Below are 27,386 nucleotides of genomic sequence, written 5' to 3'. Positions count from 1 at the left end.
CGCTGCTGGCTTTGGCTTTGCTCTCTGCCAAGATGTGGCCGCTGACAGATTACTCACAAGAGAATGTGGCCCTTGACAGAAAAGAGGTTGTCCAGCCCCCTATTTAAAGGAACGGCAAGACAGTGGTGTGGTAAATAGACAGACAATATGCTCCGATTAGGTCCTGCCTGTGAGTTTTGCTCCTCCAGACAACGCCACCCAGTTGTCTCATTGCCTCCATTACACACAGGATTCCTTTGAAGAACTCCTTCCTGCGATCTGACCTCAAAACCCACCTTTAAGGAAAACCCTTTGATGGAAACTAAGTTTAAGTATTACTATCACTCCAGCTCCCTGCAGATGCTTCGTAGTGGATTAGGAGATGCTGCTGAAAGGAGCGAGGGGGCTGCCTGAGGAAGGGGGGGGGTTCCCCGAAACTGGGCAGAGGGGCTCCATTGGCAGAAGGTATTTCCTTTGCTTAGTAAAGCGCTAAGTGCAGTAATGGCACTCTGTGATAAATAATAATGAAAATGGGCTACCATCCACCCAAGCTTCAAGTCAAGAGTTAATAGTAGTATACCTTTTCCTGGTTAAATTCAGTAACAGAAGTCCAAAGGCTGTGTTATACCTGCCACATTTAAAACCAATGCTAGTATATTTTGGTTGTTCTGGAATGGACCAAGAAGTTTTCTAACCTTGCTTGAGTCACTCCACAATCTAAACCTCTCACCCTGCAACCCACGCAGAAAAAAATATTAGGAAGCAAAGCTGTAAAGTTCAATTCATGGAAATGTCATTCTGATTGCTATGTATTTTTTCTAAATGACAAGTACTATAATTTCAATCCTGTTTTGTACTTTCCTGTTTCTGAGGTCTCATTTGAATACAGTTCTGTTGATCTCTTGCTACACTTAACATAATTGACAGGACTGCTCTAGCTGCATCCTAGGGAATTATTTGATATTCGTTTCAGTTTTCCAAATGCAGAGAGTGTTCTGCAGAGCATCAGATGAAACTGACTGAAAGAATTCAGTCTAAAAGGAGATAAGCTGTAAAAGCAGCTAGGTCTGAAAAGGTTTGCACACAATTTTCATGTCCTGAATAATACAAGCAACACATGAAGGATCACCAGGATCATATCAACCTGCTTGGCCTCATGTATGCACATCAGAAGGGCTTTTGCCCCCCCCCCCCCCCGCAAGAGCTATCATTTGCAATTCTGCAACACCTAGGAGGAGCTGAGAAAAGGTCAGCAACTTGCAAGTAGATGCAAGGAGGAAGCACAACCTCAAAGGATTCCTTTACTGTAAACACCACTTGTAAAATAAGGCCCACCTGCCTGGGCTAAAAGAGAACCATTGTTTCTCATCAGCTCATTCTCTCCATTCACAGAGCTTTACAGAAATGTTATTCTCTCCACGATCCCCTTATTCTTATTATTCCTCTGACTTGATGAGCCAGTGACCTCATTCTGTTGCATGATAGCCTGGCACCACCATATGGGTGCACTGGCAAACGCCAGGGCGCCATCTGTAGGGGTCCAAAACCAGGCCATCAGCAAATGTTCTTGCTGTTACTCACTGTAAGTTCTGATTCTGGGGCAAGGAGAGTAAAAATCAAAAACAAATGATCACAGTTGCCCTACTTTTGTGTTACTAGTCTTGCCTTTTCATACCCAAAATACGCTGCAGTCAGAGCTTCTGGCAGGTTGCATTTTGGAAAAATAAAGACAGGAGGTTACTGTGCTATTTTCCTCAAAGTATCCTCAGACATCTGGAATGATCTTCATTCTCTAATCCAAGCAAAAATGAGCCAGGATTTGAAATCAAGGTCAAAACATGGGTTTTTGATAAAGAATTGGTTAAAATGAATCATGCTTGGGATCAGTTCTGACCAGGCTAAGGACTGTGCAGAATTCAGGGCCACGGCGTGGAGGTGCCATCCCATCGGCAGATCCCCAAGCGCACATGTTACCTGAGCACCAGACAATCATGCAGGTCTTACTGCCTTGTGGCAAATTCAACATTTTCAATGGGTTTCTCTAAATTGCGAATACCACGTCTTTTACCAGGCACGGGGGAAGGCATTGAGTTGATGCAGGCATCCCGGTTAAAATGACATCATATGATAATTTCATGAAAACCTTAAGAATGATTTTTATCTGATATACATGTATGCTAACTACTGTACCAAGTTTGGGTACCTAAATTTTAGTTATTCTGCCTTTCATAATGGGAAAAAAAATGTGACTTGGCCTGATTTGAGGTATTTTAAACATAATTTCCATTTAAAAATTCAGCAGGCCTTTGCATTAAGGTACTTTTCTATTTTGAAAATATAACCCCTCATTTCATTTCCACATGCTGAAAATAGGATTCCTTTAATGATTAAGAGGCAGAAAAGTCAGGTAATGCACAAAATTAAATATAACTGCCTGTGCTGATGTGTAAGCTGAGGAACAACCATTTTACTTCATTTATTTTATTTTTGTAACTCCCAATACTCAAAGCTCTTCAGATGGTTCATAAAAATTACAACCCACAAATCAAATACAAAATGATAATAATGTAAAATGAAATCTGTAACAGACAATTTTTTAAATGGTGACAGTAAAATGATGGGTCCACATAAAACAACTGACATCAATGACCCATCATTTTCGTTTAGGACATTTTAAACTGAATCATTTCAGCACCACCATTTCCAGCTTACAGTTAAGGGGAAATGTATAATTCTGCCACAAGCGCCACTGCCACAGAGGGTAGATTTGAAATTTAACCTTGTCCCAGGGATGTCTAACCTCCCACTCCAGGTTAGGACACAACAACCCAGAGGAACTGTGTGCGGGAGGAATGTTCCCATTACAGCTGGCAGACGTGCACCTGTTGAGGGGATAAATAAAGCAGCCCTTTTCTAGCTTGGCTTCCGTTCACTGCCAGTCCCTCGAGACTCAGGGGAATGGATACTGCATCTTCTCCACAGCCTGTCCAAGTGGAAACATGCCTCAAGTGTCAGGGAAGCGGCAGATGCTCCTGCTCGCAAACGGTCCTGTTCAGACCCCGAGAGGTGACCGACTTCACTCCTAATGCATTCTTCCTTTGTCGAACATGAGCATCGCTCTTCAAATGTAGAAGCCCAGGTAGGGGCGCTGTCCGTTTTTCTGGCCCTGCTCCTGGATGTGCAGCAGCAGCTCAACACACAAACATTTAGCAAGGGAAGGCTCTCCTGGCCCGAAGTGGCAGATTACGTACATTCCAACTGAGCACAGGCAGTGCCACCTTTCGGGGACATATTCTGAGCAATCCACTATCCCCCTTTGCTCTTTGGGAGTATTTCTTTAAAGAAAATGAGCTGCTAGAGTTTGCGATGCTTTCGAGTTTGGCTCTTGCACTAGTTCAGGGGCCCCAAGAAGCGAAGGTGCAGTTTGATGCATATTTAGACAGAAAAAGCCCTACAACTCCTAGCGTGCCTCAGCCAGCATCTGCCTGGTCTTGGGTACCACATGCCTTAGCTTGGTGGAGAGGCACACGTGTCTTTGGCTCCTCCACGTCAGGCTGCAAAAAGGCCTAAAGGATGATGCTCAGCATCCTTTAGCAAGTGATTCTCCAACTGAGGATGGTGAACAACTTCCCATTAAGTGATAATGGACTTCCAGGTCTTATCAGGTCTTTATTTTTCACCCCTGAACCAGGAATTTTCTTCATAGAATCTTCAGTAATGCATAACTAGAAGAGGCAAAGATTCTGGTTTGAGATGTGTAAGGAATCCAAAAGGGGGGGGGGGGGGGGGTCTGCCAGTTTTTCTTGATTCTGCCCTGTGGATTCTGTTCCATAAACTGTCTGCTGGCAGCTTCTCATTCTGATGCAAGTCAAGCCAACATGCAGGTGTCTGTTTTTTTAAATGGGCTTTGATTTCACAGCCAGCAACATTTGTAAAACGTTTGGGTCACTATTCTGCAAATTGCATAAATTTGCACAAATCACAGATGGAGGCATGGCGTTTTGCACAAATATGAAACTGTCAGAAAATGCAAGGTAGTCAAGATGCTTCCATCCTTCTCACGTTAAATGTCACAGCAAGAGCAAGAACTCAAACCTAACAAATTTCCAATTTGCACAAACGTGTGCATGCAATTTACAAAAATTGTGCTAGAAATCCACAGTTCCTAGCTCCTGCAAAAATAGTTTCAGCAATTATGTGGAGGTTAAACACCCTGACTTGGCTTTCTTTGCCTATTAGGTAAGAAATGTGTCAAAACTTTGTTAAGCTTATAGTGCCGCACACCCATAGTTCAGGCCCTGTTCTTTGAGTGTTAAAAAAGGAAGCGTAAGGAACGCAGAAAAGCACCCCTACTTTCTTCTGTGAAATATATGAGAGGATGTGACATGTGAAGACATAGTTGTAGAGCCTGGGCCAGTGGCAGGTAATATACCCCTAAACCTGAAGCTCACCAGACGAATTCCTGCAAATCCTCCAAACACATTGCGATTGTACAGCGCGGCAAAGGGGAATGTGCTGGCTCTGGCACCATTTCTCGGTTGTTCTGCCGATGGGTTTAGGTCAGGTGTGGCACCTACAAACGTTCATCGAGACTATAAATAAGGACTCTGGTCTGGGGTTCACAGCCCAGCTGCTTTCGCAGAGAAGCACCGCTTGCGAACAAGGGCGCCTCACCACAGGCCCACCAAGGTCTGTGCAACTGGACTGGAGAGAGAGGGGAGTTGCTGAAATTGTGCCAGTTATAGTAGCGAAAAATACAGTGTTTACAGAGGTGGCATGTCTGACAGAAGCCCACATCTCCACTGCCTCGCTTGGACCCCAGAGGTGGCCCCTGGGTATTCTTGGGGTACTTACCTCAGGGCCTCTGTTTAGCCCACTACTATGAACCAACTGCTTTCTAGTAACCTACTTTTAGCAAACACTTTCTACAGCAGCTTTCCTATCTGGTGCCCTCCAGATGTTGGATTACAATTCCCATCATCCCCAGACAGCTACAGTTTGACTGATGTGGAGGGCAGGGGTCCGAAAAGCCTTTTTATATGACCCGATCTGCTGCAGAATCATTCATCTGCCATGCAACCCCTCTGCTCCACTAAGGTTACACAGTTATGTTATATTTTTGGCATCCCAGAGGGGCAACCTTTTCGGAGGAAATCTGATAAGGCTACCCTATACCTGTTCAGACTGAGGAGAAATCCTCCTACTCACGCATGCTAGGAGTTATACAACTTTTTTTCCCGCCAAAACAGGCAAAAGATTTTGCCCTTCATTTCCTCTGGATGAATAAACCCCTAAAAATGAACAAAACTACTGAACTTTATCAGATTCCCCGAGAATAAGATGCATTCTGCCTCTGCATCTCTCTCTCTCTCTCTCTCTATTCAAATACATGCTCACATATGTTACATTATCATGTTTCTATCACACCTTTTCCTTCAAAGAGCTCAAATGGTCGCACATGGTCACCCCGTCCCTATTTTTGCCTAACGACACTGCAGGACTGAGAAATGCTGATTGACCAAAGATACCAATGAGCTTCCATGTTGAATTGCTCTGTTCCAGCCATTAACTGTAATCACTGTTACCTTCTGGAGAGATTCCAGCTCTTTAAGCCCTCCAGAAAGCCCTTCAGATAGAGCCTTCATCCTCTGTTAAGCAAAACCTGTACGTGAGAGAGTAAAACGTGTAACTGTATTTTATGACACACTTCCATTCACTTCTGGTACTCATCACGCCAGTTGGACAAGGAGCCAAGGACTCTTCTCCAGTTGAAGGGCTGCAAGATGAGCATCCTTTCTTTTGAAGATGCCCTCTATCTGAAGGACTGTCCAATCCAAGTCCAGTTTAAAGATAAAAGAACTATCAGAAGGGTCTTCTGACTGCCCTAGACATAAGACTCCACAAGGCATAGTGAGCACCTGATCAGAAGCTTCCATGCTCTGTTGAGTGTTCTGGATTTCTATATAAATTTGTACCATTCTAAATTTGCATCTATAAATATCAGTGAGAATATAAGCATTTTAGACCAATTGCTTTCCTCTTGTGGCCATCTGTGTAACCGAGAGCATATCTGATGGTTTCCGGTAGGTGCACATTATAGGAAAATGTCGCTGGTGCATAGAAAGGGTGTTTTTGATGTTCATCTCTCTTCACTGAGGCACTCTCCACTAGCTAAAGGGAAATGTCAGGGTATTCCACAAAAGAGCTTAAAAGTCAGTTCTACGAACGATGCTTTGTTGGGTTATTCCAGAACGGGCAGCCCATTTCAGTTTTATGACAACATGCATGTTAGATATTCTGGATTCCTTGCCTGACACATGGATTCCAGGGGTGTGAAGCAAGAACTACATTAGTTCCTGATGAAAATGCCTTCCTACATTACACGGGACTTTAAATATAGAACACCAGTCCATGGATGGGCTTGCACAAAGTGTACGTGCAGTGCAGGGCAGGTAAAGATTATATAGTCCTGCCCCATTGTCACTCTATGTGATGTGTGGGCACAAAGTGATTGGTGGCCATGCTGGCGGTGTATCAAAGGGCTATTAGGAGACTTGAGTCAACGGCACTTGAAAAGAAGGGATTTAAGTCCGTATTCAGGTCAGCAGCGGCGGCCAATCAGCGGCCGGGAAGCCAAAATAGCCAACAATTGGTATTTGCCCTCCAAACGCAGGAGGCGAGAGAAGGAATGGCAACGTTATTTCCACACCTATCAAGGCCTGTGGAAGGATTCTGGACAGAGCAGAAGAACGAGACCCAGATGAAGCGCTGCTTGCCTGGGAGCCCCAGGTAAGCTGTCAGTTGCTGAAGAATAGTTTCCCTGGGTGCCTGGCACCCGTTAAAGGGGGTGGGCTGGACTTCTAGGAGAGGAAAAGCCAGAACTCCTTAGCCCTTTGCGAGGTCCTTCATGGCCCACTTAACAATGTATGCTAGATGTATGAGTACAACTTTAAGTTTCTAGTGCTCAGCTATAAAGGGAACGGACTACAACTCCCAATCAGCACAAATAATGCTCATGTTTCTTGACAACAGGTTAAGACTTTTCTCTGCTCCCAGGCATCTGATAGAATAGGATAAGTTTTTTAATAGGTCCTGGGATTTCTTATTGTTGATTGTTAAAATTGTGTTCTATTGAATGGTTTTTATATCATGCTACCTTGTTATATTTAGTCTTTGGAAATCACCCGGAGAGCTTCGGATACTGAGTGGTACAGAAATGTAATAAATGAAAGACGGAACAGGAATTTCCAGGTAACTGAGCAGAATTGCGACTACAAGTTGTACAATTAAAAAAACAAGGATTTATTTCAATTGGATAAACCCTATTTAGCATTTGTCCATCCCTACCTGTTGCATAGAATTTTGACATTTCAACCATGCAGTGGGAAAGGTTCTTCCCCTTTCCCACAAGCAGGACAACAAATATGTCAAAAGGATTAACCTAGTAGTTTACAGTGGTCCTATGACCATTCCTACGGGCCAAAGCTAACCAGAAGGAATTCACTCAAATAATGCAGTCTTGGCTACTGAGTTTCTAATTGGTCTGGCAACATCTCTAAAGGGGTTCTGCTCACTAACAATGTTGTTGGAAGATTTCTGAAGGCTTGCGCTTTAAACAATTGTTTCCATAGACCTCAAATCTTCAAAAGCATAAAGCTGACTGTACCCAGAAGCATTGACTGAACCTTGTATGGAAAAGCCTAAATATTGAGTATTGATAGTAAGTTATAGAATCCACCACTGTAAACGGATCCTGACAAAGTTTGGGCCAAGGAGCACATGTATAGAGATGTGATTCTGCACAGGGAATCAGAATGAAGATCTATGAACACTACCTCCTTCCCTCCTGCAGATACGTCCATGGATTCCATATTCTTTACATGTATTAAATGCAGTAAATGTCTTATTTGCATGAATGATGGTGCAAATTTTGGCTTTTTGTATAATTGTTCTGAAAATCTGCAAGCTCGAGTCTTCCAAACCATACAGGAAACATTCTTGGTTAAGGAAAAATGGCACCTACACATTTCTTAATTCAGTTACTCTCATCCTTTCTCTGAGGAGCAGAAGAATCTGTACACAGCTCTACACCCATCTCCTATGTTATCCCTACAATAATCCCAGTTAGACTAAGAGGGAACAACTGGGACAAGACTTTATTTAGCTAGAAAGTTGTTTGAGAATACAAGATAACACACTGGAAGTGTTACATGCCTTCCAGCCACTTACAATGGCACTTGCCAGTTGCGTGCATCAAACTTACAAAACACCTTAATGTGATGCCAGAACCAATTGTCCCGCTAATCCAGTCCTGTCTTCATTGCAAGTAACTTTCCAAGGACTCCAGGTCTTGCCATTTGAGATCTTCTAACTCAAAGCCAGGTACACTGTGACTCCCAGCAGTCCCAGGCAGCATAGCCAATGGTGAGAGATTATGGGCAACAATCAGGTCATAAATTGTCCACTCCTGCTCAGAGTAGGTATAAAAAAAGGTAAAGGTTTCCCCTTGATGTTAAGTCCATTCATGCCTGACTCTAGGGGGTGGTGCTCATCTCCGTTTCCTGGCCAAGGGAGCCAGCGTGTGTCCGCAGACAGTCTCCGTAGCCATGTGGCCAGCATGACTAAACACCCAAGTGCACGGAACGCTGTTACCTGCCCACCGAAGTGGTGCCTTTTCATCTACTTGCATTTGCATGCTTTCGAACTGCAAGGTTGGCAGGAGCTGGGACGGAGCAACGGGAACTCACCCCATTGTGCAGATTCGAACCGGTGACCTTTCGATCAACCAGCCCAGCAGCACAGCGGTTTAAACCACTGCGCCACCTGCAGTCCCTCAGCTTAGGTATATTGGGAGTCTAATCTGGGATATGTCCAATGTTGCCACTTAAACCTTCCTGGAAGTGCCCCTACTCTTACCTGGCTAGCATAAGTTCTATTGGTTTATATGATGCTTGTGAGCTCCCAACAGGCCAAATACAATGAAGTGGGAAGCCTTGAGTCTTTGCCATGGCTTGACCCTACAGCCTGCTCCTACTTGGTGCGTACAATAGAACTCTAAAGGAAGAAACTCTGTGAAAGCAAAGTGAAATATTTGTGCTTATGGCAGCAGCCAGAAAATGAAAGCAAACATGATTATTGGCAAAGTCTGGCATGCAAAGAGCAATTCTTTCATAATTTTCATTATTATTATATAATGGCAATTTCTGGATGTTGACAGAGAATGTAAGTTATGGAAAGCAAAAAAGATCACTCGTGACAATCAAAGAGACTGGAGAAAAATAGCTTTGACTTAATCTAATGTCTTGAAAGTAGCACAGGAGTTTCTGGAAGATGAGAAATCTAGACCAGAATTTATTACAGTTGCTCTTATCCTTTGCAAGCACAGAAGAAAAGCGGGAAAGGATGCATTTTTCACATGACAATATAGCAGGGGGAAGGGGGCAAATCACTTCCAGATCCTGAACACACAAATTGTATGAATTTGTCACTCCACACTCGCTTGCCAGCAGCTTCGCATGCCAGACAAAAACTCTACCCCAGAGTGCTAGTGTGGCTCAGACCATGAGCCGGGATGTCCCTGGTTTACATTTTACCTCTGCCATGAACTCCTTTGGTACCTTAAGACCAGATACTTTTTTTTCCAGTCTCAGCCATGTGGCTAATAGGGTGGACTAAAAATCTAATAAATAAATAAATAAATAAATAAATAAATAAATAAATACTGGGCTAATCTGTGTAAAAAATTGTAAGAGGCTAAAAAAACCCCTGCATACAGTGCCTTGCAGAAGTATTCACTCCTCCCTCTTTGAATTTTTCACAAGTTGTGAAACAACCTGGAATGAAATGGATTTAAGTTTCACTTGACATAGACAAGATACTCAATGCTGGGAAGGTATAGAATATTTTACTCTGGCACATACATTAAGTAAACCAAAACAAATTGGCACTTGGCTGCATCAGTAACCAGCCCCTTGCGTCAAGACTTGGCAGAAGTACCTCTGGCAGCAAGTATCTTGGGTAAGTCTGTATCACCCGTAAGAACAGCTGGACTTGCCATGTTGTCCATTCTTCCTGGCAAAAGTGTTCCAGCTCCATTAGTTTGGATGAGGACAACCGATGAACAGAAACTTTCAAGTCTTGCCACAGATTATCAATCAAACTGAGGTCTGGGCTTTGACTGGGCTGTTCTAAGACATGCTGGTTCTTGTTTCGAAAGCACTCCAACGTTACTTTACTTTAGGGTCAAAGTCTTCTGGAGGGTCCCTTGCAGACTGAAATGGGTTTTCCTCTAGATTTGCCCTGCATTTGGCTCCAACTACCTTGCCCTCAATCCCGACCAGCTTCCCAGTCCCTGCTGAGAAAGATCATCACCACAACATGATGCTTCCACGACTGTTTCACTGTGCAAATCAGCGCTGTCAGCTTTGTGCCCTGCCTGCTTCATGGCAAAAATAATCCATGTCGCTTTCCTCATGATTGCTTTATCTTCTACCTGCCATTCCGTAAACTCCAAGTGGACTTGGATACGTGTTTGTTTCGACAACAGCTTTCTTCTCACCACCCTTCCATAAATCCCAGCTTTGTGGAGTGTCTGCTGATGTTTCCCAAGGGTGGTTTCTCCCATCTCAGCTGCTGATCGCTCCGGCTCCCCCAGAGTTACCACTGGCCTCCTGGTCGCTTCTCTAACACCCTGCTTACCTGGTCACTTACTTTTGGTTGGCGCCTTTCTCTAATCAGTGTTGTGGTTGAGCCACATGCGTTTTGTAATCACAGATTTAACAGTGCTTCAGTTGACAGCTTGGGATAATTTTTTCTAATAACCCAGTCCTGACCGGTGCTTCTGCACAATTTTATTCCAAAGCTGTTTTGACTGCTCCCTGGTTTTCATCATGCTGCTTGTTTAGATATGCTCTGCAACAAGCGCTGGGGCCTTCCAGACACAGAGATAATGTGGCACTGGAATTGCTTGCTGGTGGACTCCATTCATCTACAGCACTTAGTGCATGTGACTTCTGGAGGCGGTACGTTCCACCAGAACATATTTAGGCTTGTCACAGCAAAGGAGGAGAATACCGATACAACAGCAAGTGTCGCTTTATGTGAGTTTACTTCTAACCACAATAACAAATATTTCGCACCCTCCAGCTGTAGCGTCTTGTATACACTAACTGGTAACAATGCCAATTAACTCTATTGCGATTTCAGGCAGCAACACCACAAGCACGGGGAAAACCTTCTTCAAGGCACTATAAAAACTAAATATCACATCGCATTCATCTCAACATTTCATTTCATTTGGCAACGAGAAAGGGGACTCAGATCTCCCTGGAGAACACGCTGTCCACCAAGGGAGTGGAAGTTCCCTGGATCCCATCTGACATGAGCAAGAAAAGGGAAAGCTCTTTATTTCCGCCATATGGGCAAGAAGGGGCATCCTTATCCACTGCACGTGGTCCCAAGTTATGAGCCTATTAGGGAAGATCGAGCAGCTACCATGCAGGTAAGCAGCAAGTCAGTTTCAAGACGGCAAACCCAAGCTCATCAAGGCCGGTATGGCAAAGTGGTGAGAGGGTTGGACTAGGAAGACCCAGATTCTACATCCCACCTGGGTGATTCTGAGCCATTCGTAGACTCTCAGCCTAGCCTACCTCACAGGGTTATTATGAGAATAAAATAGGAAGTATTCTAAGGATTATGTAAGCCACCTTGGGTTCCTTGGAGGAAAATGCAGGATAAGAATATAATAAATTTTTAAAAGTATTAAAAGATATATTCAGAAACCGTTCCCTGCTTACATGTCATTGGGTACTGTAGTCACATACTTAAGAGGAAAACAAATCATAACAGCATGTTCACCACCCAACTCAGCTTCATATGTGGGACCACTGCAGAAACCAACAATCAAATTGCACCATGTTCTACCACAGTGAATTCCAAAAGGGCAGAGGTCAGCCTATGTCAACCTGGTATCCACCAAATGTTTTGGACAGCCATTCCCATCAGCTGCAGCCAGGTTGGCCGATAGCCAGGAATTCTAGGAGCTGTGGCACACAATTTCTGGGGACCACCAAGTTGGGGGAGGCTGCTCTGCTTCTCCCTCTTTCCTGCCAAGTATGGCTGATTTCAGCTCAAACTCAACCCCACTTGGTGAATGGCATTTCTGAAATTCAGAAGGCGACAAACCCAGTGGTAACCAATTTGACTCTTGACAGAAAAGCAAGACCTGAAAGAGAGAGAAGGCAGGAAGAAATTATGTTCTCCTGTTGCTTCTAGTTGTTACAGATTGCCCTTGCTGAATATTTCCAAGTGGATTGTTTGTAGTTGGCTTGACCCATGATGGCTTAGGTTGTCCCTGCTGCATTTAAGGGTTGTCAAGGTGGCTTATAAACCAAAAATAAGCCACCTTGACAAACCTGTCTTGTGTTCACCCAACATGACAACCCCCAACAGCTTGTAAGCTTATGGTAGGTTGTCATGTCATGCAAACCTCATCAGTGAAATTCCCTATGTCAATTTCTATGTCTAGGCCCCATTTCTGAGTTTCTAATTTGCTTGGCAGTGCCCCATCGCCCTGCTTGACCCTGTAAAGACAGGGACAGAACAGTGCAATTTCAGAAGGCCCAATGCTTCAAAATTCCTTGGTAAACCAAACTGAAGAAACCAACAACCCATAAGAAATTACAACCAAATCAGAATGTTGCTGCATTGAATGCAAGCTCTGATGCCCCAAGACATGATAAACGCAGCTGCTTCAAAAGGCTTCTTTTGCATTCATCCGGTCACCCATTCCAGATCCACAGTGGAGGAAGCTTTGGCACTTCTGGTGTGAACTCGGAAGCACAGTTGGTCGGTGTCTCCATCTTCTCTACACCTCACTTCCCTGACAGCAAGTCCCCTCTCTTTGGCTGCCTGCTATTTTCACAATCCTTTGCTCCTTGCAAACAGGGAAGGGGAAGGCAATAGTCTTATGATAATCATGAGAGATATTCTTATGATTTAATGCTGTGCTCTCCTAATCAAGTACCTTCCAAGGAAGGGCCACCTTTTCTACAGGTTCTCTAACATAAGCATGATCACCTGTGCAATCAAGACCCCATGGACAAGCAACCTGTGCTGTGAATGTTTGAAGACCATCACCCACCCCCATGAACTTGGCTTCCTTCTTTGAGTTCTGATTTTGTGGCGAGCTTCATGGGATGAGTCCCATGGCACTATAAAAGACAGGGCCCAGTGCTGTGTCTGTCCCCATGTGTGAATCATACTGGGCTAAAGAAAACATCACAACTATTTTTCACACCTGCTTGCTAGAAAAAAAATCCAGAATTCCAGACGTAGAAAGCTGCAGGGTGACCTTAAAATCTCACGCCTGCTTCTCCTTTCTTCCAGCCATCACTCAGACACTTATTTTTAGATAAACGACAAGGCGTTAAGCACAATGCTCTGTTTCATGGGGACACAAAGATATGCCTTCACCTGTCACCCATTCTGATTGACTGGAACTCCTGAACTGCATGCTTTGAAGACTCAACAGAGATCTGATCACCTGGACCTCCCAGAAGGGAATATCTGATCATACCTCCAACTGTTAATTTAAAAAAATCTTACAGGTTTAATTTGTTTTCATTAGTTGCTAGGATTCAGCTACTGCAAATGTTATTCATGTGTTTCCTTGTGTTGCAGGGCTTATTTTTATATGCTGTGCTTTATATGAAATCTGCCGCATGAGTTTTGTTTAAGAATGAATATTTTTCAATTGTTAGGAGCGTGCACAACTATATCATAATGAGAATGGCAGGAGTGATTTTTGTTGTTGTACCTGCATAAAGAGAAGTACGTATGTTCCAAAGTGAGCTCTTTAAAAAGTATTTGATTTTTGTTAATGTGGTGCAGAGTATGAATGGGAAAGATCTGCCAATGGAGAAGTCTACTGGGTGTCCCTGGGTAGCAGAAAGCCACCATATTTCATCTACCTGAATCTGGGAGTTCTTTTTTGAAGTCTGCTTTTTAAGAAAGAAAGTAGGCGAGAGTTGATTGTATCGATTAATAAACATACATACAAGGAGGGGAGTTTGCTTGAACTGTCAATGGGTTGGTGGGTGGGAAAGGACAGCTGGACATGCCACCAAATCAAATGATGGTTTATTTGACAGTCATCAGCTAAAACAGCGTTTGGTTTGCTAGCAAGTACATTTGCTGTGCAGACTCCAAAGCTAGCAGGAAGCCAGGTTTACACCACAAATGCAGAACCCCCTCTTGAATTGACTTTCTCACATCCTGTCTCCACCCAGCTATCACCAGTTCAACTCATTTCACAGAAATGTGTAACTTGCAAAAATACATGTTAAAAAGGCCCTGTTCCAAAGATGCATTGCAAATGTACTTGTGGCAAGTAAAACAGATCTTCCATCTTCACTGTTTAAAAATAGCATGCTGTTATCTAGGCACATGGACAAATAAGCATTTTTATCACTTGATGACTTAAAGTCCAATGTGTCTAAAAGGAATTCAGTCTGAGCTGACATCAAGTGCAACAGAAACAGAGAAACAAAGACACAGAGCAATTCAGGGATCTCCCAGGTCATCTAGTCTGACCCCTGGCTCCAGCTGGCTCTGCTCATGACATGCCAGATGAGTCCATTTGTATTAGCTCATTTGATGTGCAGTCAGTGAGCAATAAATCTGTGAGGAATATAAATTAGCTGCTTGATATAATGTGTATCTTCTTCTCTCAAAAGTTTGGTTACCACTTTTCTCTTATTTGTCTTAACAAAATCCCTATTTGGTAAGTTCAGCAGAGAGATCTTTGCTGAACTTACCAAGGCTGCTAACTGTGTGTTTATTTGCTGTATCTCCTTTCCGTTTTGTCATAGAATTGAGATCTGAGCACAAAATCAGAAGCATTTCCTTTTCTGCTGTCTTGCTACTTAAACACTAGGTGGCACTGTGGTATAGAAGAATAGCACAAACACACAAGAGGAAATAACCCTTTCTTTCAGCTTCACACTTAAATGCCACATTTTCCCAGCTCTGAAAAAAAAACGAAAGAAAACAAAACACCCTAATTAAAACTGCTGGTTAGACACTGAAGAAAAAACGGAGGGTCATGACGTTGTCTAATGAGTCCATAAACAATTGAGAGCAGGGAACAATGAGCACAGCAGAAATGCCTCAGTAGAAAAACCTAGCACTTATGCAAGACCACTCAAGAGTCTTGCTTGATGCTCTGTTATTACATACATGAGCCCCAAAGCTCAGGCACTTCTGCTATGGCGATGAGAAACCAATAAGAAGCTACCCAACCACATAGTTTAGCAGTATGTCCAGACTAAAACAAACTGTGATTAGTCTCTTAGGTGGTACATGAGCTGCCTTGTTTTACACATTTTGGGGTCTGACTCAACTTTAAACTGCTGGAGAGGGAAGGGAGAATGCATGAGCCTGAGGTTTATTTATGTGGTATTGTTGTTATGTTTGAGCAAAGCTAATTAGACTCTCTCTTGAATGTTGTCCACACGTATTTAAAAGCCATGCACATACACCTGGCGTGAATGCACATACGTATATATAAAACCCAAAGGACCAAAATGAGCCCAGAGCTAGCTGGTGGCAAAGGTCCTTTGCAATTTACTTGCAGGAGCTGCTTCTGCTAAGTAATGTCTAGATGCTACTTTTATTTGTCATAACCTATGACATAATAGCCCATAAAAAGTCATCCCTGGCCAAAAAAATGCTTCTTGTCTCTTTTATGACATTTTTATAGTGAGGATAGCATTAAAGTGAAATAGGTTAGTATTGAAAATAGACCTTTTCCATTAACAGGCAAATTCTGGTAGGAGATTTATGGCTTTTGGGGAGCCAAGGATTGTACTACTTATTCTCCCTTCCTTTTTCTTTCTCCCTCTCCCATGGGTGCGCAAGCTTGCAACAAGCACAAAGAAACACAAGAGCAATTCGTGGATACTGGAGGTGAGCTACAATCAGCAAACTCATGTGATTTAGCTCTCACTAGACTATACCACCTCTGAGTACAGCTGGGGCGGGTTCGAATGGAGAAGAGCTCTGTAAGGCGGAAAAGCCAACAGCCAGTGGGGGCAGGAGGAAAAGGAAGCAACTGGAGAAGAAGCAGAGTGGAGAGGATGCAGAGATACACAAACAATGTGGGAAGAACCATCTCATAGTCTCAAAAGATCAATCCCTGATTCATACTAAGAAGGTGTTTTAAAATGATGGAAGTGAGAGCTGCTCATACACATAAACGCAGAAATAAAATAATTAGAATCATAGAATAGTAGAGTTGGAAGGGGCCATGAAGACCATTGAGCCCAACCTCCTGCTCTTGCAGGATACCACGTTACACCATCCTTCTCAGATGGCTGCCCAGTTTCTTTCTGAATGTCTCTAGTGTGGGAGAGCCCACCACCTCTCCAAGCAGCTGGTCCCACTATCGTACTGCTCTGACAGTGAGGAAGCTCTTCCTGATGTCCAGCCTGAATCTGGGTTGTCGCAACTTGCATTGATTATCCCGTGTCCTACACTCTGGCATCAGCAAGAAGAGATCTTGACCTTCTTCATTGTGACAGCCTTTGAGGTACTTCTAGAGGGATATTATGTCTCCCCTCAGTCTTCTCTTCCCAAGGCTGAACATGCCCAGTTCCCTCAGTCTCTCCTCATAGGGCAGTGTTTCCAAACCCTGGATCATTTTTGTTGCCAGTATCTAGAGCCTGGCATGTGTTCACCCACTGACCCCCAAAAAACAAAACAGACCATGCTTCATGGGCACAGAATTCTGACTGGTACATGTGCATGGGGAGGAACCACCACAGGGTAAAATGGGAATTGAATCACATGACTGGAATCTTGAACAGAAGCCCTCAAAACTGGCCTTTCCCCCCTGGATCCTACGGTGTCTCATTTATTCTCATTGTATTTATATCTTGCCTTTTTTGATGAGGATCCAAGGTATGTAGCCTACATAATCTGCCTTCCCATTTTATTTTCACAACAGCCCTGTGATGTAGGGTACAGTGAGCATAAATGACTAGAACAAAATAATTGAATTAGCTTCACGGCTGAGCGGGAACTAGGAAACTGGATCCCCTGAGTCCCAGTCCAGCACTCTCTCTGCACAATACACTTGTTCCTTCTACTTCTGATGTTCAGACTGCCGTACACAAAACGGGAGGATTCACACTCAAGAGTGAGACAGAAGAAGGCTTGGGAGAACGTCAATGTTTTCGAAAGTACATAACATGGAAAAAACGAATAAACATCCAGTGAAGATGGAGGGTGTGCGTTGTTTATGGAATGCTGATGGAGTGTTGCGAAGGACAAAATGGGAAAACCACACGGGGCGGGGATGGAAGGAATGGGTGGACTCCCGAACAGCATGATTCCTCCACACCGCAACATTTTTCTGGAGAGGCCACCTGAAGAATTAACGGCAATCCAATGCTCTGTTCTGCTGCGAAAGCTGTGAAGTAACTGCATAATGTATCTTAGGGCAAGACTGTGGAAGAGCCATGTCATTGCATGCTTTCTCCCAGCTGCTCCAGCATAGACATAATTCCATGCCAGATCATGGCTTTTCCTGCTATCTTGAACATGTGCCAGGAAAGCATCCATCATCCAGGGTTCCAATGCTCCTATGTTCAAGAGAATGAGGTATCCTTTGGAGAAGTTCATAAAGCTGAAGCCCCCCTCTGACCTTACCACATGGAGAAGTGAGGTCGACATGTAGCAGCTGACCAGCCCCAGTCTCTCCAGTGGGGTTCTGAGGGTGCTTGCAGATGGACAGGTCCTAGCACCACCAGTCTACCAGTTAATGGGGCAGGGGCGCATATGTGTGTGTTTCATAAGAGGAAAGGCAGAAGAAGAGGTTGAAAACCACAGGATGGACCCCACAGAAATTCCTGGCTTGATGCAGACCAATTGCACAATGAAGGCCTTGACTAGCATTAACTGCGGTTTTGTTTGGAGAACTGGCTTGCAGCCCTGGAAGGCTTCAGAAGAGGATTTGATCTACGCCTTCTCTCAGCCTGCTTAGCTAGGTTGCCCACTTTCTCGCCTAATGCAGCAAATGGTACTCCCACAGCACGGAAGAGTCTCTGGGCACAACTGGGTTCCTTCCTAGGCTGCAGGACTGTAAGAGAGGCAGGATAGGTCTCCGGGTTGAACCCTCCAGCGCAAATTCACAAGCAAGCCCCACTGAGTTCAACCAAAGGTGTTCTCTAGTACAGAGGGTGCAGCACTAAGTACCATCATTTCTGGAATTTATGAAGGATTTTGGACTATTAAAATTTTGGACTATTAAAATTTGGACTATTAAAAAGTCCAAAATTTTGGACTTCAGATTTTGGACTATTAAAACACCCCGAAGATGCATATTCCATTCCAGCATATTGCTTAATAATCTGATGCTAAATTGGAGCAGCATTCAGAAATACGAAATGCTGCAATCTACAAAATTCATTTGTTTCCAGTTATCTAGGTAAGAGGAACTTCCTGCATGTTTCTAAATGCAAATACGGTGAGAAGTCAAAGATGGCTGCAATCTCATGGTCTTTTTAGGAAGTTCTCAAAACAGATGGCAAGCCAAGGGCAACCCGGCCTGATTAGCCTTGCCATAAGAGCTCTTAAGGAAACAGGGAAATTGAAAATGCAGTAAATTGACTGGGTTGATGTTAATGATACTGATTAATTAATTATTAAGTAATGCATTATGTGAAGTTGAAAATGGCAGGGTGGGAGGTTTCCCACAAGGTAACACCCAGTACTTTTACTCAACGAAATATAAGCTTATTCTAAAATTCAGCCCACTGATAACAGAAACATCTTTTATTGAAAAGGCCACATCACATTTTTCTCAGATGCAGGAGAGAGTTTAAATGTAACCAGCTGTCTGGTTGACCCAAGGAAAGAAAAGGAGGAAGAGTGTATCAGACTGGGCTGTTGAGCCTACAGATTAGCTTTCGCCAACCTGGCACCCTCCAGATGTATCAAGCTACAACTCCCATAATCCCCAAACATGGTGTGTGGGATGATGAGAGCTGTAGTTCAACACACTGGAAGGGTGCCAGGTTAGAAAAGGCTGAGCATTAATCAAATGTGGAGGGACAAGAAATTGCAGGCAAAAACTTGGCATTTTCTGCCACCACTGCTGGCCCAAGGCACCATCCAGCGTGTCCCCTCGCCGTTACTTCATTCCCTTTCCGTTCCAGTCCAAGTCAATGCGGAATTTAGTCTGCGGCATAAAGGTGGCGTCCTCCAAGTCCGATTTCCTGCACACACAACCCTCTGCCTACACGTTTTCTCGCATCTATAGTATCCCCAGCTTGCAATGTTCTTCTCGCTCTGCTTTTTTGTAACTGCCTTAAGCAAATGCAAATACATGCTCACCCTCTGCAGAAATCCTGCCTGGTTGAGCCAGAGAGCAGGCTGCAGTTGTTTCCTGACCTAAGTGAAACTTGAAAAGGATTACAAGTTGCTGGAACTTACTCTGGAGATGGTCAGAGGCATGTTGAAGTCCTTGCCCCCTTGCAGTCGGAAGCCCCATGGTCCAGGTCCGTTGAGAGTCACGCTGTAAGACATTTTAGCTCTTTTTCACGCCAGGAACCCCAAGGCTCTGCGAAACAGAGGGAAGGGGACACAGGTGGGTATTTCTGTTTTAAAAAAGAAGAGGTTTTTCTCTCTGTCTGTCTGGCAAATTCAAACACAAAATAAAGATCTTTTCTGTCTCTTGCCTGGTCAGTCCTGCTGCCGAAGTGTCACCTAAGAATAGATAGGAGTTATAATGCAGATACTGATATCCCTGATGAGAGTCCATAAAAGGCTTGTAACCAAACACCGACTATGCAAAACCTCTTGTGACTCAGAGGTCGAATATAGGCCTCCTGGGATGTTAGAGACTTATCTATGCTCCTCAGTCCCCTTTGCAGACTCCACACCACCTTCCTCAGATAAAGCAGATTTCGTTTTCGCCACCAGCGAGCCATTAAAATTTAAAAGCAATTAAAAGGCGTCACTGGTCTTTCGTTCTATTAATCTCACTGGTCAGTATAGTCTCCCAAGACTGCATTCACGTACAGCCCTTACACACGTGAAACCTGTGCGTGGGAGAACACCCATCCAAGAGAATCTTATGCAGTTTTGTTCCATATACACATTTTTCTTATATGAATGTTTATCCTTGAAAAAAAGCAGGGCAGCGGGGAAGTGGGAAAACAATGGAAAGGGAGGGGAAGGGAATGTATCTGTATTTTTTGGTTTGTTTTAAATATCCCTAAGCTTGAATGGGTTGATTTGCAAAAATCTGCTCTGTGGTTTATTAATATATGTTACCAGCTTGCTTGCCAGAGGTCTGGTAAGTGCACAGAGAGGTCTGCAGAACAGGGAGGCCTCAGTCCTTTCTATATGAAGGAAGGTTCTGTTAGAACAATGGAAAGGCGCATGCACTCATTTCTTGGGCTCCATTTATCTGTCACCCCAACAGCCGACATTCTCTGGGTGAGGTGAAGATTCAAGCATATCAGAATTACAGTTCCGGACAGTAACAGACACATCGGTGCAAAGGTTAGCCCACTTTCCTCCAATATATGCAGTCACAAGGATATCCTTTCAAAGCAAAGTTAAAAATAAGGATGCGTTGGATTATTTTCAGGAAAACATCAAAAAGTGTGCATCCACTTTTGTATTTGTTGATGAAAGACGCATGTTTAAAGACCCAGGAAGTGGCCTTCATCGCTGTGGCCCAGCTGATCCTGCCATTAGACATGAATGGGAGGTCACCCCAAATGCCAGGCGTGGGTTATCCTGAAAAGGCAGCGGACTGTTCACCATTCCTTTATTATTCCCATCATCTTTTTTATTGCCAGGAAGGGGAACAGATGCTTATGGGGATTTCTGCCTGAGGTGCCAAGATAACTGAACTGGCCTTGGATAGTATGTTCCATGGGACCAAGGTGCAGGGATGAGACCTGCTGTTCTGCTCAAGGAAGAAGGAGGTCTCGGGCTCTCTGTGCTTGAGCCCCTGTATCCCCTAAAAGCACGTTGCACGTCCCCAGGGAATGCAGTATGCAGTTTCCATCCTCAATGGCAGCCAAAAAGGTCATGAAGCATCCCAAGTAGCCATGACTTGCATTCGCAACATGGGCATTTTATCAGTTTTCCAGAATAGCCACAAGAGGGGGGTAGACTTTATAAGGAGCCCATCTCCCAAGCCAAGGAGGGACCAACAGGCAAGAGAGAAGAGATGGACAAACAGATTATCATTGTTTGTGGGCTTGTGACTCCAATGCAATCAGCTTGGATGAAAGTTCTGTGGTTATAAGATTTTACAGGGCCTTCGAATTTTTGCAGGCACAAATCTTGAGAAGGTGATTTGCCATGTGCATAATTGGACATGGTTTTCCAGCAAATCTGTGTGTGGCAACCTTATGGATATTGTTGCATCCTTTTCTGGGTGGCAGCTATCACATGGTTTGCTTACAGTGTTAGAAAGCTTCAAGTATTGGGTGGCATAGAAATGAAATAACTTCTTAGGATAATTGCAAGCAATCAGTAGGAAAGCAGTAGGTTTGCAGTTTCAAATGGAAACTTTGACCCCGTTGTTCCCTTTGGCAAATAGTGACGAAAGGATTGGCATCAGTGTTGCTAGGCCTGGACCCAAAAGAGCACAAGCCCCAAATCATTTCTTAGGGCCCTGGATCTATTCCCCAGACTGTCCATTCATGCCAATCAAAGGTGTGTGTGTGTGTGTGTGTGTTTTCCTGCAAGGAATGCATCTGGTTAACTCTCCCAGCCTGCTGCAAAAATTACATTCTATGTCTCACTGCATGGCAATTAAGCTTAGCAAAAAACCTTTTCCATTGGTCTGGGATGCAAATTCAGAAAAATCTCTCTCATTGCATAGACTGATGCAACCATATTAGGCAATGAAGGAGGAACAGTGGCGAAGTGTGTTCCTCCTCTTTTAAGTGCCTAGCAACATCCTTGGCTTAAAGAAGTATCAGTGACCGGATCAGCACAGAACACTAACTCATATTTTATTTGTTGTCGTTAGTCGTGAAGTTGTGTCCGACCCATCGCGACCCCATGGACAACATTCCTCCAGGCCTTCCTGTCCTCCACCATCCCCCAGAGTCCACTTAAGCTCACACCAACTGCCCCAGTGACTCCATCCAGCCACCTCATTCTCTGCCGTCCCCTTCTTCTTTTGCCATCTATCATTCCCAGCATTAGGTCTTCTCCAGGGAGTCCTTCCTTCTCATCTTCAGGATCTGGCCTTCTAAAGAGTAGTCAGGGTTGATCTCCTCTAGGACTGACTGGTTTGATCGCCTTGAGGTCCAAGGGACTCACAGGAGTCTCCTCCACCACCACAATTCAAAGGCCTCAATCCTTTGGCGCTCAGCCTTCCTTATGGTCCAGCTTTCACAGCCATACATTGCAACTGGGAAAATCATAGCCTTGACTATACACATTTTTGTTGGCAGGGTGATGTCTCAGTTTCTTAGTATGCTGTCTAGATTTGCCATAGCTTTCCTCCCAAGGAGCAAGCGTCTTTCAATTTCCTGGCTGCAGTCCCGGTCTCTTGGTGATCTTGGAGCCCAGGAAAATAAAATCTGCCACTACCTCCATTTCTTCCCCATCTATTTGCCAGGAAGTGAAAGGACTGGATGCCATGATCTTAGTTTAATGTTGAGTTTCAACATTTCAATGTTGAGTTTCAACATTTTGCACTCTCCTTCACCAGCATCAAGAGGTTCTTTAGTTCCTCTTCACTTTCTGCCATGAGAGTGGTATCATCTGCATATCTGAGGTTGTTGATATTTCTCCCAGCAATTCCAACTGGTGATTCATCCAGCCCCGCCTTTCTCATGATGTGCTCTGCATATAAGTTAAATAAGCAAGGCGACAGTATACAGCCTTGCCGAACTCCGTTCTCAATTCTGAACCAATCAGTGGTTCCGTGTCCAGTTCTCAGTGTTGCTTCTTGAGGTTTCTCAAGAGACAAATAAGATGGTCTGGTACTCCCATCTCTTTAAGAACTTGCCGCAATTTGTTGTGATCCACACAATCAAAGGCTTTAGCATAGCCAATGAAGCAGAAGCAGATGTTTTTGTGGAACTCCCTAGCTTTCTCCATGATCCAGCGTATGTTGGCAATCTGACCTTTAGTTTCTCTCCCTCTTCGAAATCCTGCCTGTACTTCTGGTAGTTCTCGGTCCACATACTGCTGGAGCCTAGCTTGTAGGATTTTGAGCATCACTTTGCTAGCATGTGAAATGAGTGCGATGGTGCGGTAGTTTGAACATTCTTTGGCATTGCCCTTCTTTGGGATGGGAATGTAAACTGACCTTTTCCAATCCTGTGGCAACTGTTGAGTTTTCCAAATTTGCTGGCATATTGAGTGTAGCACTTTTACTGTTTTGTCTTTTAAGTACACTTTTACTGTATCGTCTTTTAAGATAAGCTCAGCTGGAATACTGTCGCCTCCACTAGCTTTGTTGTTGCTCAGACTTCCTAAGGTCCATTTGACTTCACACTCCAGGACGTCTGGCTTGAGGTCAGTGACCACCCCATCGTGGTTATCAAGGACGTTAAGCTCTTTCTTGTATAGTTCTTCTTTGTAATCTTGCCACCTCTTCTTAATCTTTTCTTCCTCTGTTAGGTCCCTGCCAGTTTGGTCCTTTATCATGCCCATCTTTGCATAAAATGTTCCCTTCATATCTCCAATTTTCTTGAAGAGACCTCTGCTCCTCCCAATTCTATTGTTTTCTTCTATTTATTTGCACTGTTCATTTAAGAAGGCATTCTTATATCTTCTAGCTATTCTCTGGAATTCTGCATTCAATTGGGTGTATCTTTCCTTTTCTCCCTTGCCTTTCGCTTCCCTTCTTTCCTCAGCTATTTGTAAAGCTTCCTCAGACAGCCATTTTGCTTTCTTGCATTACTTTGTCTTTGGAATGGTTTTAGTTGCTACCTCTTGTACAATGTTGCGAACCTCTGTCCATAGTTCTTCAGGCACTCTGTCTATCAGATCTAATTCCTTAAATCTATTTGCCACTTCTACAGTATATTCATCAGGGATATGATTTAGGTCATACCTGAGTGGCCTAGTGCTTTTCCCTACTTTCTTCAATTTAAGCCTAAATTTTGCAACCAGAAGCTCATGATCTGAGCCACAGTTGGCTCCTGGCCTAGTTTTTACTGACTGTATTGAGCTCCTCCATCTTTGGCTGCCGAGCACAAAGTCAATCTTATTTCTGTGTTGACTGTCTGGTGATGTCCATGTGTAGAGTCGTCTCGGGTTGTTGGAAAAGAGTGTTTGCTATGACCATCGTATTCTCTTAGCAAAATTCTACCAGCCTGTGCCCTGCTTCATTTTGTACTCCAAGGCCAAACTTGCCTGTTATTCCAGTTATCTTTTGGCTTCCTACTTTAGCATTCCAATCCCCCATGGTGATAAGGACATCATTTTGGGTGTAAATTCTAGAAGTTGTTGCAGGCCTTCATAGAACCGGTCAACTTCAGCCTCTTCAGCACCAGTGGGTGGGGCATAGACTTGGACTATTGTGATGTTGAATGGTTTTCCTTGGATTCGAACTGAGATCATTCTGTCATTTTGGAGGTTGTATCCCAGTACTGCTTTTCCTACTCTTTTATTGACTATGAAGGCTACTCCATTTCTTCTGCGGGATTCTTGCCTGCAGTAGTATACCTGATGGTCATCTGAATTAAATTCACCCATTCCTGTCCATTTTAGTTCACTGATTCCTAAGATGTCGATGTTCAATCTTGTCATCTCTTGTTTGACCACGTGCAGCTTGCCTTAATTCATGGATCTTACATTCCAGGTTTCTATGGAGTATTATGGGAACAACAGCTCAAGAGCCATTCATTCAAGGTAAGGTCTCGGAAGGGATCCCAATGGCAGACCAGGAGATGGCCTTGCCGCGAGTCACGGGTGTTGCTGTCCGCTGAGACAGCTGCGACATGTTCGCCCTTCTCCCCCAGGAGAGGCAGGGTTACACTTGCCCTCAGTGAAAGCTGGTGACCCTGCTAGAGGAGGAGGTGAGGTGCCTGAGGGCTGAGAGAGCTCTCCAGGCCCCCCAGGAGCAGCCCCGCTCTGGACAGAGGGTTGAGGGAGAGGCCATGGGAGAAGCAGCCGCAGAGACATGGAGGCATGTCACCCACAGGAGGACGAGGCCAGCACAGCCTCCTCCTTCTCCTAGCACCAATCTGGAGCTGGGAAACAGGTTCTCTCCACTTGGGGAGGCTGGGGCTGATGAGGCCTCAGGGGACCAGCAGGACCCTCAGCCTGGGACGTCAGGCGGCAAGGGGGCCGCTGCAGGAGAGGCGAGGGCCAGGTCACGGCCGCCCACCACCACTAGGAAGACACAGCGGCGGGTGATTGTTGTTGGGGACTCCCTGCTGAGGGGCACTGAGGCAGCGGTGTGCCACCCCAACCTGGAGGCAAGTTGGTGTGAGCTTAGGTGGACTCTGGGGGATGGTGGAAGACAGGAAGGCCTGGAGGAATGTTGTCCATGGGGTCGCGATGGGTCGGAAACAACTTCATGACTAATGACAACAAATAAAATATGGGTTAGTGTTCTGTGCTGATCCAGTCACTGATACTTCTGTAAGCCAAGGATGTTGCTAGGCACTTAAAAGAGGAGGAACACTGTTCGCCACTGTTCCTCCTTCATTGCCTAATATGGTTGCATCAGTGTATGCAATGAGAGAGATTTTTCTGAATTTGCATTTGCAACAACATGGCCAGGCAGGGTGTGGTTGGGATCACCAGGGACTTTGAGGCCTTGGGGAAGAAACTCTGGAAACTAAAGGCCCTAGTGGCTTTCTTGTCGATCTTACAGGTCCAGGGATTTGGGCCAGGAGGGGACAGGAGGGTCTCCAAGGTGAGCGACTGGCTTAGGGTGTGGTGCCAGAAGGAACGCTTTGGGTTCCTTGACCATGGCACTTGGTTTCTTGCCAATGGACTTCTGGCAAGGGACAGATTACACCTCAGGAGGATGGGGAAAAGGTCCTTTGGAGATGCTCTAGCGAGCTTCATCCGGAAGACTTTAAACTGAGCCGGGGGGGAGGGGGAGTTCAGGCCCCCCAGAAACGTATCTGCACTGGACAAGTGTGGGGAGAGGATCAGAGCTCTGGGAGCAGGGTTTTAGAGATACTGCAGGGACTGACAGGACTCCTACAGAGAGGGGCCTAGTATCAGGGAGGAAGGAGGAGGCTGGGAACTCCAAGGAAGGGAAGCAGTGGGAAGGAGTTGAGGTGCATGTACACCAATGCTAGGAACATGGGTAATAAGCAGGAAGAGCTTGAAGCTCTCCTGGGAATAGGAGTGTATGACCTGGTGGGAATCACAGAAACTTGGTGGGATGAAAGGCAAGTCTGGAATGTGAACATAGAGGGGTATCACCTTTTTAGAAAGGACAGGAAGGGAAAGAGGGGCGGGGCCGTGGCTTTATACATCAGGGAAGGGATAGGATGCAGTGAGATAGAATGCAGCACAGATGGGGATTTGGCAGGGGCAGTCTGGGTGAAACTTAGGGGTTTTGACAGGGAAAAGGACCTGACAGTGGGGGTATGTTATCACCCTCGAGATCAACTTGAGACCCTGGATGATGTCCTGACAGGCCAGATTCTAAGGATATCTCAGGGGAGAGACACAGTAATTATGGGAGTTTTCAATCTCCCGGATATTAGTTGGGAGACTCATTCGGTGGTGACAGCCAGGTCATGTCACTTCTTAGTGGCTATAGAGGGAAGGTTTTTCACACAGAGGGTCCAAGAGGCGACGAGGAGGGGAAACATCCTTGACTTGGTCTTGACCAATAGAGAGGAGCTGATAGATGAACTACAGATTAGGGGAGCTCTGGATGCGAGTGATCACTCCATCCTTTGCTTTGAGATCAGGGGACTTGGGACGTGCAGCAGGTCGAGCACTAGAAGCTGGGACTTCAAGAGGGCCAACTTTGGCCAACTGAAATCCAGACTAGGGAAAGTCTCCTGGGATAGGTTACTGGAAGGTAAGCGAGTTGAGGAGGGGTGGATGGCACTCAAAAGGGAGGTTTTGGAGGTGCAAGCCTTGACGATACCGCTAGTTAGTAAGGTGGGGAGGCGGAGGAGAGTGCTGCCATGGATGCGAGAGGAGGTGGTTAGAGGGATTAAATGAAAGAGGAACCTCCGTAGGAAATGGGTACTGGGGCAAATAGACAAAAGGGTATACCGGGAGGAGGAGGCCCATTGCAGAAGAATTCTTCCAAGGCTAAGGCTGATTACGAGCCAAGATTTGCCAAGAATATTAAGACCAACAAAAAGGGCTTCTTTCAGCATGTAAATAGGAAGAGGAAGGGGAGACAAGTGGTGGGACCACTAAATAAGGAGGAAGGA

At 44.8% G+C, this 27,386-nt stretch overlaps 1 protein-coding gene and 1 long non-coding RNA gene across 3 annotated transcripts in view; one reads left to right on the top strand and one right to left on the bottom strand.

The window, feature by feature from the left end:
* LDB3 (LIM domain binding 3) overlaps window positions 1–19,712 on the bottom strand; it is a 96,718-nt gene extending 77,006 nt beyond the window's left edge. For both annotated transcript variants that reach the window (XM_044420371.1, XM_044420369.1), the window contains exon 1: window positions 19,474–19,712. In XM_044420371.1, the coding sequence (XP_044276306.1) occupies window positions 19,474–19,566 (93 nt within the window). In that variant the 5' untranslated portion in view covers window positions 19,567–19,712. The remainder of the gene's footprint in view (window positions 1–19,473) is intronic.
* On the top strand, window positions 1,203–18,360 carry LOC123018369. Its single transcript, XR_006413757.1, has 4 exons — window positions 1,203–6,768; window positions 7,150–7,230; window positions 11,185–15,945; window positions 16,985–18,360. It is a non-coding gene; the product is annotated as an uncharacterized LOC123018369 (long non-coding RNA).
* Window positions 19,713–27,386: the final 7,674 nt, after the last annotated feature.

Source organism: Varanus komodoensis, unplaced genomic scaffold (assembly GCF_004798865.1).
Source record: "Varanus komodoensis strain SLA01 unplaced genomic scaffold, ASM479886v1 scaffold11, whole genome shotgun sequence".
NCBI classification, from domain to species: domain Eukaryota; kingdom Metazoa; phylum Chordata; class Lepidosauria; order Squamata; family Varanidae; genus Varanus; species Varanus komodoensis.
This window is presented reverse-complemented; position numbering and strand designations above follow the sequence as displayed.